Here is a 21,754-nt window from a genome sequence, read left to right on the forward strand (position 1 = left end):
GCAATGGTTTTAAGAGAAACGAGTATGTGAACTTAGCATGTTTAAGAAATATGTGCAAACATATTATGGTATTTTTATGCTTTAGTACAGTCAAAAACTTACATAGAGCACCTTTAATGCACAGCTTGTCAGAGCTGTACAGCTCTGTGATCAGTAGTAAATGCTTCTCCATCTGAAAGTCTGAGGGCGCTCTTGCACAGAAACTCAAAACATGCCCTGCCGCAAGATAACACGCGTCACATCACTGTAGCTGAATAAACAGAAGAGTTAAACGCTTTGATTGATTAAACATGAATAATAAACACACGACTGCCTTATTCTGTGTAAGAAGCCACATCATCTCACAGAAGGATGCTAAACTGTTGTTATGAAGTGAGTTGGAGTAAAAACATGTTATTAAATGTTGTCTTTTGTAGGACAAGATGTTAATGAACGCTTTTCATGTCTGGAAAGAAGTTTGACGCGTGTTGCTTTTTCAAATGTACATTATATGCGACTCAAACTCGCAGTGCTTTCAGATGGATTAGCATTTGGAGCCATACTTATATGATAAGCTATAGTAAAAAAAATAAAAATAAAGTAAAATCGCAGCCTTTGCGATTAAATCACGTTTAAGCAATAATCGCGTTTAAGTTCAATGTTATTTTTCGTATCGTGCAGCCATATTTATTATTGGCATTAAGATATTGGAATATACTGTTAATAATATTGGAATATTATACATTGCAAGTCCAAAATATATTTACTACAATTTATTTACTTATTTAAATATAATTTATTTACTTTTTATTTCTAATTACTTTTTATTTTTATTATATATATTTATATATTAGGGGTGGGACGGTTCAGATTTCTCACGGTTCGGTTTGTGTCTCGGTTTCGGTACAGTTCGGTATGTGCTATGTTCAATAAAAAAATAAAAAAATAATAATAATAATAAAAAAAAAAAGGACAACTGTCAAATAAAGATAAAGAAAATAAAAAATAATCTAAATACAAGAAACAGCACAAATAAATACATGAGAGCTAAGATACAAATAAAATAAACAATGCTTTACAGGTTTTTCAGGTATCTAACAGCGTTCAGGTACAGAAATTAATCAAATATAAAATAACACTTCATAAAACCTTCTTTGAATAATTAAATAAAGATGAAACATTGAGGTTACAAAAGTTATTCAGTAAAGAGTGATTTCTTCGTGCTTTGTCATTTGATTAACATTAAAACACAGAGCAGGAATATTATACAGCTTTCCCTTTAAGACATAATTCAAAGATCCAGCACACTGATACACATACGTTGTCTGTCTCGTTTTTCTCTTAAGACATAACCTACTATGTTTGTTAGGATACTCGCTAAGATGGGCATGTTGACAATTTGTTTGTGAATTTGTCCGTTTAGGTGCAAGACTTGAAAGAATTTGTGCGAGAGTATTTGCGCGCTGTCACGCTGCTCTCCACGTACGCGCTTCGGATGAGTAAAGTTACACACAAATCTGCTCACAGTGTGTGTGAGTTCTCTTTCACGTACTACGGATGAATGTTTAAATTGGCAAGGTTAAAATGGGTTTAGTTTAAACACAGATAGCGACATGAGATGTTCAGGTCTCACCTGCGCTCACGTCACGCCCTATCAACACCCAGGTGATGACAGCGTATATGACTGGTCATAGAGCATTCGGCCATCATTGAACATTTGTTTACAACGAGTGAGTGTTTTGTCAATTTTTATCATTGCTGTTGTAACATATTGGGAAACCAGAATGCATCGACTGAAACATACATTAGCTGAATCCGTCTGTCTGTTTCGCACATTGTTTTCAACAAACCATATTATAGATGTGTAGTCAGATTTGGGATGAACCGCGGTGCAAGCACGTGCCGAACCGTGGGTGGAGAACCGAATGGTTTGATTTTTTACAGCGAGCTGTCCCACCATTAAACATTTGTGTATTTTTGGCCAAATATATAATATATAAAGAAAGAAAGAAAGAAAGAAAGGAGCACTTTGGGTTCACAATGCATGTTACACTGGAGCAATCCAGAGGCGTTTATACATCAAGTAACGAAGTAATCAAGAGTTAATTTTTAGTGCTCGCATACTGCAACACATCACCAGAAGGAGAGATATAAAAATGTGCATTTCTATGCAGTGCATCACTGATTGCTATGTCCTCTCATCAAAATTCAGGTTTTATTGCAGATACAGTAATGTGCAATGCTATCATTTACCCGGTCGTTCATTAGCAGGTCTTTAACGATGAAATTGGCCACTAAAGATTTGAGCGGAGCTGCAAACTGTTCTGGGGCCAGCATGGCCAGGTGTCCCAGCGTCGTTAAAGGGGTGATGAGCTGTTCCATGTTCTCTGTGTCTAGACTCTTATGCAGAGGCTGTGGTAGATAGAAAGCAATTGGTCAGCATGTCAGGCATCCAGGTAAAATTTTAAAGTAAATATGTGAAGGTCTCGGTTTTGTTAGCCGAAAAGGAAAGTCATTTCAGAGGAACAGCAAAATTACAAAAACATTATTCCAGATATTTTTTAAGACACTAATCTTACCTCAAATATCTGTGCAAAGTGTGTGTCTCTGTTGGAGAACATGGCATGGATACAGTGGATGGCATATTTGGCCTGGCGAGGAGGACCCTTCTTTGCTTTGTGCTGCAGTACTGGTAACAGGATTCTAGGGGGCAGAAAGAAGTAAAACAGGCAAAGTGAACAGCACCGTCCACTTTATGGATGACTGTACAGCACAAAAGAAATTGGTTTTCCATTAAAGTGTCAGAGCATCTCAGAAATCACAAAATAAATAACGGTCTTCAATAAACATAAGCATGTTTAAAACATCTGAACTGGTGGAACAAATCAAGCAGCATCACTCTTCTAAAACAAACCCAGACGCGCCCTTCAGAACAGCCCAGTCCATGAGACAAACTTAAACTTACGATTTGATGTGTGGGAAGCTCTCCTCCAGTTTGCTGCCAGTGTTTTTGAAGATCTGCAGTGCGGCCTCTGCAACCTTCTCATCGTCCATCCTCAGGCAGCCCAGCAAAGACTCAAAGGTCTCGGCAGAGTGGAACGACACAGGGTGGGTGAAGGACAGGACCTGAGAGGTGTAAAAACACTTCAGTACAGCTATGAACACATACCAACAAACTTATAGTAAAAAGGTTACATTCTGTTAAATGTGTATATTAAAGGTGCACTAGAATTCAATATTGAATTTATATTGGCATAGTTGAATAACAAGAGTTCAGTACATGGAAAAGACATACAGTGAGTTTCAAACTCCATTGTTTCCTCCTTCTTATGTAAATCTCATTTGTTTAAAAGACCTCCGAAGAACATGCGAATCTCAACATAACACCGACTGTTACGTAACAGTTGGGATCATTAATATGTACGCCCACAATATTTGCATATGCCAGCCCATGTTAAGGCATAACACAAGGGCAGAATGTCTGGATGTGCACAGCAGAATCATCAGACTGGCAGATGGAGCAATAATAACTGACATGATCCATGATTACATGATATTTTTAGTGATATTTGTAAATTGTCTTTCTAAATGTTTCGTTAGCATGTTGCTAATGTACTGTTAAATGTGGTTAAAGTTACCATCGTTTCTTACTGTATTCACGGAGACAAGAGCCGTCGCTATTTTCATTATTAAACACTTGCAGTCTGTATAATGCATAAACACAACTTCATTCTTTATAAATCTCTTCAACAGTGTGTAATGTTAGCTTTAGCCACGCAGCATAGCCTCAAACTCATTCAGAATCAAATGTAATACATCCAAATAAATACTATACTCACATGATCCGATGTATGCATGCATGACGAACACTTTGTAAAGATCCATTTTGAGGGTTATATTAGCTGTATAAACTGTGTTTATGCTGTTCAAGGCAAGCGCGAGCTCGGGGGTGGGGAGCACGAGAATTTAAAGGGCCACAACCTATATATCGGTGCATAGTTAATGATGCCCCAAAACAGGCAGTTAAAAAATGAATTAAAAAAAAAAATCTATGGGGTATTTTGAGCTGAAACTTCACAGACACATTCAGGGGACACCTTAGACTTATATTACATCTTTTAAAAAGAAGTTCTAGGGCACCTTTAAAGGCTTATTGATATTGTCCACTGGCATTTTATTGGGCAAATAAGATTCGAGTCTCTGATTTAAAATGCAGTAGTAAAAATGCTACAGTATTGGCAAGTTTAACTCATTACCATGAATCTGTGCAAACTGTTTCAATGAATTGATTCAAAACTTGATTCACCCATTTACGTATTGTTACCACCAGATGTTTTTGTTAATTCATAGTTTCATTTCTGTCCTAATGGGATTTAACACCAGCACAGACAGTCCAATGTGGGTAGGGGTGCGTTTTCAGGAAGGTCCGTTTTATGCACAAATTACTCCAAATTTACTCACATACTTATGAAAGTTTCATGAATGAGGCCCAATAAGTGCAACCATAATCAAAGTACTCTCTCAATATTCAAAGTGCAAACAGAGACCAAAACAGAGCCCAGGGGTGTATTCCAGAAAGCAGGGTTAACTTACTGTCACATATACCCTGAACTCTCGGTTGATTAACCCAAACCTTGCTTACTCGAGGTATGCTGGTTCCAAAAATGCATCCGGGAATAAGTTCAGCCAACCCAGAGTATGTTCCCGGTTAACACACAAGACATTCTCAACAGAGCGACGAATCGATGATTCACCATGGAAACAGACGCTAAGAAAAAGCACGCCATTCTACTTCATTCTTCTTCTTTTGTTTAATGGCGATTTACATAACCTACTTGGTGCACATCACCACCTATTGGGTGGTTGTGCAATAATTTTTAATCTTAATATTGTTTGTTTGATGCTAATTATTTAATAAAATATCACATATATGATATGTATTTTATTATAGAAATTATAGCATAGAAAATGTCCTGTTATAAAGATTAAGAAGTAGATCCATGTGTGCTATGACAATAAAATTCATATATTAGAACTGAATAAACATTTATATATTGTATAATATAACATTGTGTATATAACTGTAACTATATAACAAATTTAGATACATTAATATAACCATATTGATAATATAACACACATCTAAATTCCTCTTAAGCTAACTAACCCTTGAACATAACCTGCTCCGGAGCAGGTTATGTTCAGAGAGCAAGTTGCTATGGTTACTTACATACCCTAAAAGTTACCTCCGTTTTTGGAACCGAAAGTTGAGGTTATCCGCTTACTTACTCTTAAACATACCCAGGTATGTCACATAACCTGCTTTCTGGAATACCCCCCAGAGCTAAGAGGTGGTTACAACTACACAGGGCAGCCTAAGAGAGGTCTGATATTGGGAGACAGGCTATTGTATGTAGCCTAATTTGAGCGAATCAGGGAGCTCGCGTTTTACTTTCGCTTTCAAAGTCGCGATCACACATACTCTGTGTAAAGGGAGCGGCGGTGCTGAGTGCACATTCTACAAGATAAGACATTTATTAGACGCTTTAGGCTCTGTTGCACAACGAATCCTCCACCATGGTCTTGTCAGTCATCTCGCCTTACTCTCGTCACGTGATCAGTGAACTGTGATTCCTGCTGCACTGTGTGCGACTCTGCAGCTTGTGCTGAATGAGCAGACGTTTACAATTACGGTGGCATATTATATGCTAATTTCACCCTCACGCTCCGTCATGGTGAGATCGTGAGATCATGGCATAGAATCTCGACTCTGGTCCTGGAGGGCCAGTGTCCTGCAGAGTTTATCTCCATCCCTGATAAAAACTCACTTGCCTATAACTTTCTACTAATCCTAAAGACCTTGATTAGCTGGTTCAGGTGTGTTTGATTAGGGTTGGAGCTAAACTCTGCTGGACACTGGCCCTCCAGGACCGGAGTTGTCCATCCCTGGTCTAGAGGTTTATTTACCTTCAGCAGCTCCAGGCCGGCTCTAATCGCTTGCTCGGTCGGGACTCCCTCATCTTCATCATCAGCAGTTCCTTCTATAGATTTGTTTACTTGTTTGATAAGTGCACTGCAGAAAGAGAGGAAGCAGAGAGACTGTGAGCAAATGATGCTACATTTATTACCGGTATTTAAAAGTCTTAATGTACCTGATAGATTCTGTGTCGATATGAACGGGTGCTATCCGCTCCAATAAAAACTTCACCATCTCTAGGAAAGGGTTGCTGGGCTGTTTGGGGCTGCCCAGTTTTTTGGTGATTTCTTTCTGTGGAGTGTAAACACAGCCACAAACTGAGACAACTTAAAAAACAAAAAGGTTAAAAACAGGATTTTTCTTCGAGGTGAAGCAATACGGTTCTTACCACGCAGACCTCGGCCTGCTTACACGAGCAGGATGGGCTCACGAGAGTCTCCAGCTGCTTTCTGATCTTCTCGTCCTCCTCAAGAACCTGAGCGAGCTTCTTCACAAAGTCCTGCGTCTTGCCCGGGTCTGGCAGGTTTCCTTTAACACAGAGATGGAGAGATGTTTCTCCCTCAGCATGTTTTTTTTACACAAAAAGCTAATTGTATTTGACAGGAGATTAATCTAACAGCACTGCAGTGAACAAACACGACTTACTTGTGATAACCATGACCTTTGAGAACACGGCCTTGTTGTAAGAGTCAGACTAGGGGAATAAAGAAAAAACTATTCAAGAATGTTCCAACAGAAGTACAACATATAATACAGAGAAATCAGAAAAGCTATAACCAAAATGAAACAACTGTGAGAGGAAAAACCAACTTTTGGCTGTTTTACAAGATCCAGAAGATCTTTGACATGGTGTCTCAGCATGTTCTGACACTTCCACATTTCATTCAGAGCTCTAAAGGAGAGATGGACCACAACAACCACAATCAACATTCCATGTCTGCAAATGCATCTTTATAGGTCCAATAAACTCTTTTCAGACCCATAATCACTGTATAAAACCATTTTTTTTTATTAAAAACAACATGAAACGATTTTACTTCCATAACATGAAATTTGTAAATAAAATAATATTTAAGAGAATGGGACTTTTGTTGTTTACAGGTTGCATGGTTCAAAATCAGCTACTCAATTTCTGCGCAAGCAGACGTTTTAGATGAATAAAACAAGAATTACTGCACCTACTTGACAGCATTTCCATCCAGTGTGGCGTACAAGTAATACAGACACTTCATTCGCTCTGTAGTCTCTAGATTGTGAGGCACGAGATATTGGGCAAAGATCCTCTCCACAAGCAACCTAGTGGAAAAATCAAATGCGATTTGATATTTATTTATTTAAATTTACATTCCTTTAAAATTGCTCATTGTTTTCTTTGACATTGTTACCCAAATTTAAATGAGCTTAGACATCATTCAAGTGAGCTCAAATCTCATATTGATGACCCAATCACAGCACGAAATTGCATTTGCACACAGTTGTCAGCACATGCTTTAATAATGCAATAAGATTATAAACTAGCTCATCAGTGAGGAGTTCCAATGGATAATCGGAACAAGCTGCATGCAACACACCATGAAGGCTTGCAAATGAAAAGTACTTTGGTTGCAGAGCACAAAAACACCAACAAGGTCAGAAATGATTACAAGGCGGGATACCGATTCATGTTTCAAACAATGACCGCAAATGAACTCGGCATGCGTATTTAGATTTGAAAAGAAGTGAAAGAGGTTGTGAGCCACAAACTGCAACCATCTCTGCAGTTTATCCTGTGGCTCCATTCTGGGTTCAGTGTAAGGACAATCTATGGTCACTAGGGATGCTCCGATCAGGATTTTTGCAGCTGATACCAACTACGGATTTCATGTCATCAAGATTGGCCGATACAGTTCATTCAGTCTTTATATAAGTGATATATAAGCTCTCTGACTGTCACAGTTAACCCCTTACAACACACTGAAGGCATTTTCATTTCATTTCATTTCATGTCTAAGCGGCATATTTAAAAAGTAATGACTTATAACTTTTATTCAGCAAAGACATGTTAAATTGATCAAACTATATATATACATATATATATATATATATATATATATATATATATATATATATATATATATATATATATATATATATATATATATATATATATATATATATATATATATATATATATATATATATATATATATATATATATATATATATATATATATATATATATATATATATATATATATATATATATATATATATATATATATATATATATACACACACACACATTTTTTTTTTTGAGATGTATAAATATTTGAGATATACAGGGAGTGCAGAATTATTAGGCAAGTTGATTTTCTGATCATATTTTTTTCCCAAGCACATTTTACCAATTCCAATCCACATCAATCTTAATAACTACTATTAATATTGTTTTTAATCATTTATAAGTGATATATAATTGTTCATGAAGGCTGGAAATGAAAAATGCCTTATATTCAGGTGTGCAGAATTATTAGGCAAGTTTTCTTTTACAGGCAAAATGAGCCAAAAAAGAGATTTAACTCAGACTGAAAAGTCAAAAATTATTAAATACTCATGAGAAGGACGCAATACTAATGCAATACTAGAAATTGCAAAGTTAAAGCATGACCAAGGGACAGCAAAATGCTCATTGGGTCAGCGGGGTCAGACAAAAACAGGTGGAAAAGAAAAGACACATGTTAACTGCAAAATAATTAAGAATTAAGGTGAAGAATTAAGTGTGAAACCATCAGGAACCCTTTAGTCTCCAGCGCCACCATTTTCCAGAGCTGCAACCTACCTGGAGTCTCCAGAAGTGCAAGGTGTTAGGATCTCAGAGACTTAGGTTAGCTAAAGAATCCTAAAAAATGACCCGCACTTGATAAGAATCACAAGCTGAAGTGTTATAAAATACATGAAGACTGGGTTTTAATAGGGCTTATAGACAGACAGCTTGAGAATGACTCCTGATGGACCAGCACCACATCCTCTTGTACCACTGTTTGAAGAATTTATCCAGAATCTGGCAGTAGGTGTTTGAGTTCACTTTTAGTCCATCTCTTATCCTGAAATGTCTGTCTTGCAGAGATGGACTAAAAATGATCTTCCAAAACTTACTGCCAGATTCTGGAAGATAAATTCTTCAAACAGTGGTACAAGAGGATGTGGTGCTGGTCCTTCAGGAGTCACTCTCAAGCTGTCTGTTTATAAGGCCTATAAAAACCCAGTCTTCATGTATTTTATAACACTTCAGCTTGTGATTCTTATCAAGTGCGGGTCATTTTTAGGATTCTTTAGCTAACCTAAGTCTCTGAGATCTGAGACCTTGCACTTCTGGAGACTCCAGGTAGGTTGCAGTTCTGGAAAATGGTGGCGCTGGAGACTAAAGGGTTCCTGATGGTTTCACACATAATTCTTAATTATTTTGCAATTAACGTGTCTTTTCTTTTCCACCTGTTTTTGTCTGACCCGCTGACCCAATGAGCATTTTGCTGTCCCTTGGTCATGCTTTAACTTTGCAATTTCTAGTATTGCATTAGTATTGTGTCCTTCTCATGAGTATTTAATAATTTTTGACTTTTCAGTCTGAGTTAAATCTCTTTTTTTGGCTCATTTTGCCTGTAAAAGAAAACTTGCCTAATAATTCTGCACACCTGAATATAAGGCATTTTTCATTTCCAGCCTTCATGAACAATTATATATCACTTATAAATGATTAAAAACAATATTAATAGTAGTTATTAAGATTGATGTGGATTGGAATTGGTAAATGTGCTTGGGAAAAAAAATATGATCAGAAAATCAACTTGCCTAATAATTCTGCACTCTGTATTTAATTTAATAATAAAATAATATTTTATTAATACAAATTTAATATTATATATATATTATTTATATATCTCAAATAAATGCTGTTCTTTTGACCTTTCTATTCAAAGAATCCTGAAAAAATTCCAGAATTGATATTAATTCATATTAAATTGCTTTATTTAAGTCCTTGCTTATAGACAAGGCAGAGGAAAGTTACCTCTTATTTCAGCAGAGGGCGATATGTGGTGTATCAATGAGTATTACATGACATCATATCTCATTCTAGTGTACACGAGAAAGTGAAAATGCCAGACAGAGAAACATCTACAGATATACGAACTGCACCATCATGTACAAGTGTATCATTCAACTTTGCCCCATGGTCTAGAGTTAAAAAAGCAAACCAAAATCACAATACATAGCAATATTGAATCGCAATACTTGTAGAATCGTAATTCTTAAAAATCGCAGTATATATCGTATCGGCACCCTAGTATCGTGATAGTATAGAATAGGTGTAACATCCCAGCCCTAATAATAACATGTTATAAATAATAAAATGTTTCTTGACCACCAAATCAGCATATTAGAATGATTTCTAAAGGATCATGTGACACTGACAACATTGGTGTTTTTACTGTATTTTTTAACAAATAAACACAGCTTTGGTGAGCATAAGAGACTTTTCAAAGTTGCAAAAATCTTAATTAATCGTAACTACCGTCATTCAAGGTCCAGAGAAGTAGTAAAGACATTGTTAAAATAGTTAACGTGACTACAGTGGTTCAACCTTTAATGTTATGAAGCAACGAGAATACTTCTTTTGCGCAAAAACAAAACAAAAATAACCACTTTATTCAACAATCTCTTCTCTTGCCTGTCAGTCTCCTACGCAGTTGAGGCAGTACAACGCTTCTGCGTTTACGGCTCAATGCCAGCTCAGTATTGGCCAACACCATCGCATGAGCACAACGATGCATGCGTGTGACGCAGGAGCTGGGCAATACTGAGCCGGTGTTCGGACGTAAACACGGAAGCACTTGCACTGCGCCAACAAAGTAGGTGAATGACAGGTGTATTGCTTTCTAAGGGGGACAAAAAAAAAACTCTTGGATTTCATCAAAAATATCTTAATTTGTGTTCCAAAGATGAAAGAAGGTCTTACGGGTGTAGAACGGCATGAGCGTGTGTACTTCATGAAAGAAATTTCATTTTTGGGTGAACTAACCCTTTAAGTGCTGTAACAAAATTAACAACAATTTATACACAACTATTTTGTTGAAAAAAAAAAAAAAAACATTTAGAAATAAAACAAACATTTGTTTCAGACAAATATAAAAAATATATATACACAGTACAGTCCAAAAGTTTGGAACCACTAAGATTTTTAATGTTTTTAAAAGAAGTTTCGTCTGCTCACCAAGGCTACATTTATTTAATTAAAAATACAGTAAAAACAGTAATATTGTGAAATATTACAATTTAAAATATCTGTGTACTATTTAAATATATTTGACAAAGTAATTTATTCCTGTGATGCAAAGCTGAATTTTCAGTATCGTTACACCAGTCTTCAGTGTCACATGATCCTTCAGAAATCATTCTAATATGCTGATTTGCTGCTCAATAAACATTTATGATTATTTTCAATGTTGAAAACAGTTGTGTACTTTTTTTTTCAGGATTCCTTGATGAATAGAAAGTTCAAAAGAACAGCATTTATCTGAAATACAAAGCTTCTGTAGCATTATACACTACCGTTCAAAAGTTTGGGGTCAGTACGAATTTTTATTTTTATTTTTTTGAAAAGAAATTAAAGAAATGAATACTTTTATTCAGCAAGGATGCATTAAATCAATCAAAAGTGGCAGTAAAGACATTTATAATGTTACAAAAGATTAGATTTCAGATAAACACTGTTCTTTTGAACTTTCTATTCATCAAATAATCCTGAAAAAAAATATTGTACACAAATATTTTGTACAATTGTACACATTAAATGTTTCTTGAGCAGCAGATCAGCATATTAGAATGATTTCTGAAGGATCATGTGACACTGAAGACTGGAGTAATGATGCTGAAAATTCAGCTTTGCATCACAGGAATAAATTACTTTGTGAAATATATTCAAATAGAAAACAGTTATTTTAAATTGTAATAATATTTCACAATATTACTGTTTTTACTGTATTTTTAATTAAATAAATGTAGCCTTGGTGAGCAGACGAAACTTCTTTTAAAAACATTAAAAATCTTAGTGGTTCCAAACTTTTGGACTGTACTGTGTGTATCAGGCCAATAATTATTAAGGCAGTATAATCAATAATTTAGGCAGTATAATCGGCCAGCAGAAGAAAAAAGTGCAAACCCTGATAATGTATTACAACAGTGATTAAACCCATTTATATAAAAGACATAATACATTACAATATGTATAACATTACAATACCCACAATGTGCAACATGACAGCTTTATAACTCATTATATACACAGGCATCAAGCAAACGTCTGTCTGGTGACATCATTGTTTTTTCTTTATGAGTGGCCCTGTCTTCAGGGAGCTCTGCAGAATCACTCAACACAGGTTCAGCTGAGGATTTTCACAGTTCTCTTGTTTTCAGGCAAATCACAGATGGCTTTCAGAGGTCATTTATCCATGTTCTCATTTGAAAAACAAGCCCACTGGCTGTCAATACATCTAAAAGTCACCTCAAGCCTTAAAAACATGACTGGATTTTTAATGTCGAGGAGGCGATGTGTCATGCCATCAGTACCATCGTAGAGCTTTCTCTGTAAACAGCACCATCTCAAGCCCTCTGTCCAACAGTGGAAATTCCAACAGCTTCTGAACAACCTTATAAAATCCAATTACCTAACAGAGCTCCTTCATACAGGAGATTCAGTTTTATAACAAGCTCTTACAGTAGGCTTGCTGCAGTAGTGGGTGTTACACGGTGTTCGTTGTACACAGATTACTTTACTTGGCCACCGCGGCACTGCCCCCACTGTCATTTTGCTATTTTATAGAAATAAAAACTAGGGATGCACCGATAGGATTTTTTGGGGCCGATACCGATTTTAACAAACAATTGTTGGCCGATTCCGATACTTGTCATTTCCTCTCTTATTTGAAATTTTGTCATCAAAATAGAATTATTTTGACCATGTTTTAAAGGTCCCGTTCTTCGTGATCCCATGTTTCAAACTTTAGTTAGTGTGTAATGTTGTTGTTAGAGTATAAATAAAATCTGTAAAATTTTAAAGCTCAAAGTTCAATGCCAAGCGAGATATTTTATTTAACAGAAGTCGCCTACATCGAACGGCCAGTTTGGACTACATCCAGGGCTTGACATTAACACCCGCCAACCCGCCAAATGCGGGTAGATTTCAGCTGTGGGCAGCCACTCCCACTAGCCACTTTGGCGGGTTGAATATAATTTCAGTTTACAGCCAAATTATCGTCGAAGATCATCGTAGCACAAAATTACAAACACAGTTCGTTATTTAGGCTACGTGCAGTTAGTGAATGAGGGATAGGCGGAATTGCGCTGAATGACACACAACAAAAGCGCTCTCTCGCGTGCGCTCTCTCTCTCTGTCGCGGGCACGATCAGTTCTCCTCGCGCCGGAATAGTAAAATACACGTGCACACAGATGTCTAAATGTCCATCGTGTGGAGTATCTCGCGTGAATACAGTCGGTTATGGCTTAAGTGGACGTAAACAGGTGGGTAATAACTGGATATGCGTCAGTTACGTCCATGCATTCAGCAGCCCAATTAAACAGGCCTACCTGTCTGTCATTAATGTTAATCAAACAACAAAAGATGTTAAATAAATGTAGGCTATATGTTAAATAAACCTAGTGTATCTGAAAAAAAGATTATTTTTAATGTACTATTGTTTTTGTAATTTGCTTCTTTGTTCTTTTATATAGCCTAACACAAATAACTTATACAATTTCTCATATTAGCCCATGCTCATATTGTCCACCTCTTGCCCACCTGTACATACCAGCTGATATACAATCAATGTAGTCTTGATTTGGGTGGTCAATCTGCATTTAAAAGTTTGAAAGGGTTTTAAATCTTCTAAATCAAGTAAAATGACTCAAAATAAAGTAATTTAAGCATAACAAAGTCAACTTTAATCATATAAAATGTAATTTACCAACATCAAAATTGTGGCCAGTGAAAATGCTGAGTGGCTAGTAACTTTGGAAAACCACTAGCCACAGTGGCTGGTGAGCAAAAAAGTTAATGTCAAGCCCTGACTACATCCCTCTACTTCCTTCTTTAATGACGTCACTAAAACAGTTTTTTGACTAACCTCCGCCCACAGGAATACACAAGAGTTGCGTTTGTAGAGTGTGTTTGTCGCCATGTCGTCGAAACGCTGTTATTTTCATCCCGCAGTCCAATCACCGGGTCTGATTCCAGCTCAAATTGATAGGGTAAAATTAAAGACATGTTTACAATAACACTGAGCGCGTGCATCTCCACGTTATGGTAAGAGGCGTGACCTTTCCGCTAAGCTGCTGTCGAATCACAACACAGGAACCGCTGGCACAATCAGAACTCGTTACGTATTTCTGAAGGAGGGACTTCATAGAACAAGGAAGTCATCAGCCCGTTTTTATGACAGTGGAAACAGCGGTATACAGATAAGTAAATTATGTGAAAAATACTGTGGTTTTTTACACGCGAAACATGAACACATGTTATATTGCACACTATAAACACAATCAAAGCTTCAAAAAACCACGAAAAACGGGACCTTTAAATCAGCAATGCTCAAAAACACCTGCATTACATTATACTGGCAGGTTTATTGCTGCATCATTAAATATTTTCTAATGAACATGGATTAGATCCATTTAACATTCAACAGGCCAACATAAATACAACAGAACAAAGACACATATGAAATAAACTGTGCTTTTTACATAGGTTTAATAGTTTTCAGGTACGGAAATAAAGGAATGTAAAATAACAGCATATTATTCATTGTATAAATTAAATGCACATTAATCCTTTATTGTAACAGACTTTATTATGATTAATCTTCTAATTTGTTTTTGTATACATTTTCATATTTTTTGTAAGTTTAAATATGTATAAGACTCTTATTTTGACGGATTTTCTATACGGGTAATGTAATGGAGAGCACGCAGTTCTTCAGTGATATTTTGCAGATTTAAAGTACTTTTAAGCAAAGAACAAAAATAAATGGACTTTGTCGTGAGTACATAAGGACCACAAATCATGTTCAGACTCCTTGTATGTTACATGTGCATGAGTACGAGCAATAAGTTGCTGGTTGCAGTTCACTTATCAGTAACTGGTGTCGCTAATAACAAGGGTTTCTGAATTCTACATATAGCCCCTTTAAGATTTGAACCAAACAAATTAAGACTTAACCGCCAAGTATTGAATGGAGGCAGCATTCACCACTGACATATATAAACTCACTTGAATTTAAAATACTCATGGATGTCATACAAATATGAAGAGACTACCAGCTTATATTTACTCACCGGTCGTCGATACTGTTCTGGTAGTAAATGTGGAGCAGTTTGTCTTTGATCCAGGAGATCTGCTTGGCTGCCTTCTTTGCCGGCCTCCGCCTGTAAGGAGTACTTCTTATAGATCTGAGCCAGGCCCATCATAGCCTCCTTACGGACCCGCCACTGCAAGATATCACACAATGAGAAACTCTACTCAGTGAGATTATTCTACTATAGTGTAAAAATCATACCCTTAGAGCCAACAGAAATAAAAACACCTTGGTCAAGTAGCCCATTTAAGGCAGAATACATATTTTCCATAGTAAATAAAACATACAACACTACCATTCAAGAGTTTAGGGTCTGTAAAAAAATGTTTTAAAAGAAGTCTAAGGCTGCATTCATTTGACCAAAAATACAGTAAAAACAGCAATATTGTTAAATATAACTATTAAAATAAAATTAAGTGTTTTTTTTTTTAATATACATTTTAAAATGTAATTTATTCCCGTGATGGCAAATTACTCATTACTCCAGTCTTTCAGTGTCACATCATCCTTCAGAAATCATTCTAATATGCTGATTTGGTGAAACATCATTTATCATCCATCAAAAACACTTATTGACCCCAAACTATCGAAACCATCTGGAATTCATAAAGCATCTCTAGCATGCCAATTATGATTACAAAATGTTGCCTTGGTGAACAGCTTACTACATTTTGGAACAGGTTTACAGTAAAACAGTAAAAATAAATGCATTAACAAACAGAAATCATATTTAATCTAGTCACATTTTGCCTCTGCATGAATATGTCAGAGAAATGACTGCTTTTGAGGTTTTACCAAGACATAAAAGTGACAAAACATCCATTTAGCCACAGCTGAAGCTGAACAGCCTGATATTACCGTTCCTGCATAAAGCCACAGTTTATGTATGGCAAGCTACAGAAGTAAACGAGGTGTAATAGGATGTGATGGAGATACGCCTTGACTACTGCGGTGTCATTTGTCCAGGAACACAGAGGGCTCTTCAATTAAATTCCTCCCTGAAAGCATTTTGAAAAGGCTGAGGAATGGTTATATGTGAGTTATAGTCCAATTTATATCATTCGGTCCCCTCCAGCTCGGGTGGCTAAAGGAGACTGCTGATTAAATTATAGGGGGAAGAAATGGAGTGTGTCTGGAAAGAAACAAGAAGCTAATGTATTCCAGTCCCGGCTCTGCCCTGAATGCAGTGATGTCAAAGTCTCTGGTTCATTTGGGGTACTAATGGGAGAAAAGGCCCTCGGATATTATGCATGAAATAAAATGACTGCAGCACTAATAAAGAATGTTTAGGAGACAGCAAACAAACAAGCATAAAGACAGCCTGGCACTTACCCGCTTATCTAAAGTCCTCTCCCTCACAAAGTTTAGCAGGTGATCATTGACGAGAGAGAGGTCCTTTTTGGAAGCAGTCACAATGGACACAATGACGTCGTGTCGAATTGCCTCCTCTGGGTCATGTGACCTTACTTTCAAATACTCTACAGAAGAAAAAAATGACATGCACAATTTGGTTTAATGTGCATTTGCATAATTTTCCTTGCATTGTGTGATGCATTCAATATAATAAAATATATTTCAATACATTTAAGTGAAATTTAAAAGACATTAAATGTAACAAATATACAAACACATATGTACGGTGGCCCAGTAGTGCACAACACAACGAAATTAAAAAAGCAAACATAAGTTCACAACACAACGGAATCAAGCCACAACACAACGGAATAAAGCCGCAACACAACGAAATTAAAAAAGCAAACATAAGTTCACAACACAACGGAATAAAGCCGCAACACAACGAAATAAAGCCACAACACAACGAAATTAAAAAAGCAAACATAAGTTCACAACACAACGAAATCAAGTCACAACACAACGGAATAAAGCCACAACACAACGGAAATGCTCCCGACCACTTGGGGGCTCTCAGAGCTCTGCAATATTACTATTCCTTGCCACTGTTCTATAAAGTCGACAGTTTTACAAAGATATCAATACCATGATTAGTTTTAAGTATGCAAGCATTGTATAGCGACATGATATATTAATTAAAAATCAACTACGTTCACAATAGCTTCATATTTATACTTGTCAATGATTTGAAGCGATACCACGGCGCATGATAAAGGGAACATCCACCAATTCCACCAAGTGGTTAAAACGTATAATTTGTATTCATTAAAGTTACTTTTAACATTTAAAAACAGACATATTCAAATTCCAAAGCTTGTCAGTCTTACCAACAGGAATTAACAACATTTGGAATTTGAACATGTCTGTTTTTAAATGTTAAAAGTAATTTTAATGAATACAAATTATACGTTTTAACCACTTGGTGGGATTGGCAGACATTCCCTTCATCATGCGCCGTGGTATCGCGTCAAATCATTCAGAAGTATAAATATGAAGCTATTTTGCACATAGGTGATATTGAATTAATATTTCGTGTCGATATACAATGTTTACATACTGTTAAAACTAATTGTGGTATTGATATTGCTGCCGACTTTATAGAACATTGGAAAGGAATACTAACTTTACCGAGCTCTGAGAGCCCCCTAGTGGTCGGGAGCATTTTCGTTGTGTTGTGGCTTTATTCCGTTGTGTTGTGGCTCGATTCTGTTGTGTTGTGGCTCGATTTCGTTGTGTTGTGGCTTTATGCCGTTGTGTTGTGGCTCGATTTCGTTGTGTTGTGGCTCGATTTCGTTGTGTTGTGGCTCGATTTCGTTGTGTTGTGGCTTTATTCCGTTGTGTTGTGGCTCGATTCTGTGGTGTTGTGGCTCGATTCTGTGGTGTTGTGGCTCAATTTTGTTGTGTTGTGGCTCGATTTCGTTGTGTTGTGGCTCGATTTTGTTGTGTTATGGCTTATTCCGTTGTGTTGTGGCTCGATTTGTTGTGTTGTGGCTCGTTTCGTGTGTGTGGCTCGATTTCATTGTGTTGTGGCTCGATTTTGTTGTGTTATGGCTTTATTCCGTTGTGTTGTGGCTCGATTCTGTTGTGTTGTGGCTCGATTTCGTTGTGTTGTGGCTTTATTCCGTTGTGTTGTGGCTTTATTCCGTTGTGTTGTGGCTCGATTTCGTTGTGTTGTGGCTCGATTTCGTTGTGTTGTGGCTCGATTTCGTTGTGTTGTGGCTTTATTCCGTTGTGTTGTGGCTCGATTCTGTGGTGTTGTGGCTCGATTCTGTGGTGTTGTGGCTCAATTTTGTTGTGTTGTGGCTCGATTTCGTTGTGTTGTGGCTCGATTTCGTTGTGTTGTGGCTCGATTTCGTTGTGTTGTGGCTCGATTTCATTGTGTTGTGGCTCGATTTTGTTGTGTTATGGCTTTATTCCGTTGTGTTGTGGCTCGATTCTGTTGTGTTGTGGCTCGATTTCGTTGTGTTGTGGCTCGATTTCGTTGTGTTGTGGCTTTATTCCGTTGTGTTGTGGCTCGACTTGGTGTTGTGGCTCGATGTTTGTGAACTTATGTTTGCTTTTTTAATTTCGTTGTGTTGTGCACTACTGGGCCACCGTACATGTGTGTATTCAAAATATTTATTAAAATATAAAAACTCTAGATAGATAAAACTTTATATAAAAATATGTTAAATATATTCAATATATTGTAAAATGATCGATGTGGATTTTTTTTTAATTAGATTTAATTTACATTTTTTTTCCTCATTGGAACAACATGCACTGATGAATCATGCAAAATGTTTTAAATTAAAGGGGTTCCATTTCAGCTTCATGTTGGCTTTTATGCTCATTTGTGAAATAAAAGGATCAGTGAAAGTTAGTTCGGGAACAGTTTGTACCAGTGAGATCTTTTGCCAGGTCTGGATGGTTCATCAAGCAATGGCTGGCAAACTTCACACATTCCAGTCGAACAGGGACGTGGATGTCATTAAACCTAAGGAAACACAGATGGTAAAAATCGTACAGCTTCGTCTTGCTGTTGAAATGTTTATCAGTTTGTGTAGAGAAAGAATCAGGTAATTGGATGTGTGGTGCGTGAGCTGTACCTCCCAAGGTAGCACTGCCAGAGAGGTTTGTTCTGTGAAGCGAGCTCTGAATCCTTCGCACCAAACATCTTGGCCAGGAGCTTCACAACTTGCAGGCGTTCGTCGTTATCGTTGCTCTACAAAACACACATGAGGGTTTCCCGGTGATACAACTGCAGAAAGCGAGGCCCGTGGCCATTAATTAAAAAAAATGAATGAACCCATTTAGCCTTGTCGTCACTGTGCTTTGCATAAAAACAAAAGAATAAAGACATGACGTCAAATACGGTACATGGAACAAGCAGCTCCTAACAGACCGATAACATTCATTCAAACGCTAATCACAAACTCAGCCTGCTTTTGTCAATGTATACAAGTTTAATAACATGGCCAACACAAAAGAAAGTAATCGCCTTTGCTAGTTTTTGAAAAATGCTGTGCTTTCAGGCCACGCTGGATTAAACCTCATGTGAAAGTAAATGAAAGAAAGGATCGTTGACTCGGCTGAAGTGTAATCATTTTCATGCAGCACGTCAGCATCTTTTCTCTCGGGAATGTCATATCCATTTATTAGATGTGGATTTTAATGCTTAAAAGGTTGTTGGTTTCTATTAACTTCCAGTTAACTCACAAACAACTGAGCCGAGTTTCCCCATTTGTGAATAACACACTTATTCTCAGGTAAGCCACTGAAGGCAGAATTTATTTGGCAATTAAAACGCTTCTCCATATGTCATCAGGTTCTGACCACAGTTAATACACACAAGGTTTTGAAGAGGCCACAAGAAAAGTCATAAACAAGGTACTGCTTCCAAGGGGTTGTGAGATGTAAATCATGAGCTATCAAAGATGTCCTAAAGGCTCAATAAAGGTCTCATTACAGGGGTAACATGCAATCTTAGATGCAGCCAGATATCCATCCAAAACTAGACCAATAACCAGCATGACATTAGAAGGGGAAAGAAAGATTTAGTAGTTCAACTTTGTCCTAATCTAACAAGACTGTCAATAAATAATACGGGTGTAATGATACACTCATCGCAATTCGATGCCAATTGCGATACTGAACTCTCATGTTGTTTTCGCATGTCACGCAAGCATTTGAACGCCAGCGTTTACCACAGTATGGGCGTCGTTGTAAATCTGTTCATCATATAAAGCCATCGTGTCTCCTCAGAAGACTTAGATTTGGATTAGATAACTCAATTATTTTTTTATAATGCCTTTGTGACCTTTTTTGGATCTTTTAAGTTTTAGAGGAATGGACTTTAAAATGGAGGGAGAGAAATCTCAAGTTTCATAAAAAAATATCTTCATTTGTGTTTGGAAGTTGAATGAAAATCTTCTAGGTTTGAAATGACATGAGGGTGAGTAAATGGCAGAATTTACATTTTGGGGTGAATTATACCTTATAAATACAGTAAGATGAGCCTTGGATAAAATTAACTCTATATCACAAATCATATCGTTTACATCAGGGATTCCCAAAGTGTGGTGTGCGCACCCCCAGGGGTACGCGAGCTGCCACCAGGGGGTGCGTGAGAGGAAAAATGAATGGCGGCCTGTTTTTTAAGTGGGATTTTTCCATACAATAAAAAAAAAAACATGAACAGTAAACATTTCCTTTGTAATCGCTTTTATTTTAAATAAAAAAAATATAATTTATTAGTTTTTGATAGAAACGTAGAAGACGACAGCTGCTGTCTTCTACGCACTGCAGGCTTGGCTATATGTGTGCCATCTCGTTTCATTCATAGCCTATTGCTGCAATGTTTCTTTTACGCGGCTGAATATAACCGTGCTTTCTGTTAGGCTACTGCGTTTACATGGACAGCAGTAATCTAACTACTGACCTTATTCTGAATAAGACAATACTATGATTAAAGTGTTTACATGAGTTGCTTTTAGTATATTCCATTCATGTTCCCGTTTTACATGTTATAGAACATAGATCGATTAATGGCAAACGTCATTACGTCCCCACGACACGCCGTCCGACGTACTCTACAGTATTTCACATTAGAGGTCTTCATGGGTCCAAAAATTCATACCCGAACCCGAAGAGACCCGTAAATGTGCTACACGGAACCGACCCGGCCCGACTATTATTTTGAAAGTTGGACCCGAACCCGTGCAGAACCGAGAAATGCCATAAATGTACTACCCGGACCCGTCTAAGCTGGACCCGAACCCGACCGGACCCGTCTGGACCCGATTGGCACATAGGTTTTCCACAGCAAATTGCTATTAATAAGTCAATAAACAAGTTGCGAAAATAAAACGTGTTGTCTTACCTAATATTAGGCTATAGCTTTTTCCCTTGTACCTGACTGTGATGCACTTGCCAAGAAAGTTCATCCGTTATTCCTCTCTTGCCGATTGAAATGCTTAATCCACTCATTATTCCAGCTTTAAAAGTTCTCTTGCTGTCACG

General features: G+C 37.0%; 1 protein-coding gene across 1 annotated transcript in view; it reads right to left on the reverse strand.

The window, feature by feature from the left end:
* The window catches only part of pds5b (PDS5 cohesin associated factor B), a 63,145-nt gene that overhangs the window by 20,903 nt on the left and 20,488 nt on the right, over window positions 1–21,754 (reverse strand). Inside the window, 14 exon segments of the mRNA XM_048160128.1 lie at window positions 2,233–2,391; window positions 2,559–2,682; window positions 2,945–3,105; window positions 5,947–6,052; window positions 6,132–6,247; window positions 6,345–6,484; window positions 6,602–6,650; window positions 6,767–6,848; window positions 7,139–7,252; window positions 15,321–15,391; window positions 15,393–15,473; window positions 16,673–16,818; window positions 19,135–19,229; window positions 19,342–19,457. Coding sequence (XP_048016085.1) covers window positions 2,233–2,391; window positions 2,559–2,682; window positions 2,945–3,105; window positions 5,947–6,052; window positions 6,132–6,247; window positions 6,345–6,484; window positions 6,602–6,650; window positions 6,767–6,848; window positions 7,139–7,252; window positions 15,321–15,391; window positions 15,393–15,473; window positions 16,673–16,818; window positions 19,135–19,229; window positions 19,342–19,457 — 1,560 coding nt within the window.

Source organism: Megalobrama amblycephala, linkage group LG16, assembly GCF_018812025.1.
Source record: "Megalobrama amblycephala isolate DHTTF-2021 linkage group LG16, ASM1881202v1, whole genome shotgun sequence".
NCBI classification, from domain to species: domain Eukaryota; kingdom Metazoa; phylum Chordata; class Actinopteri; order Cypriniformes; family Xenocyprididae; genus Megalobrama; species Megalobrama amblycephala.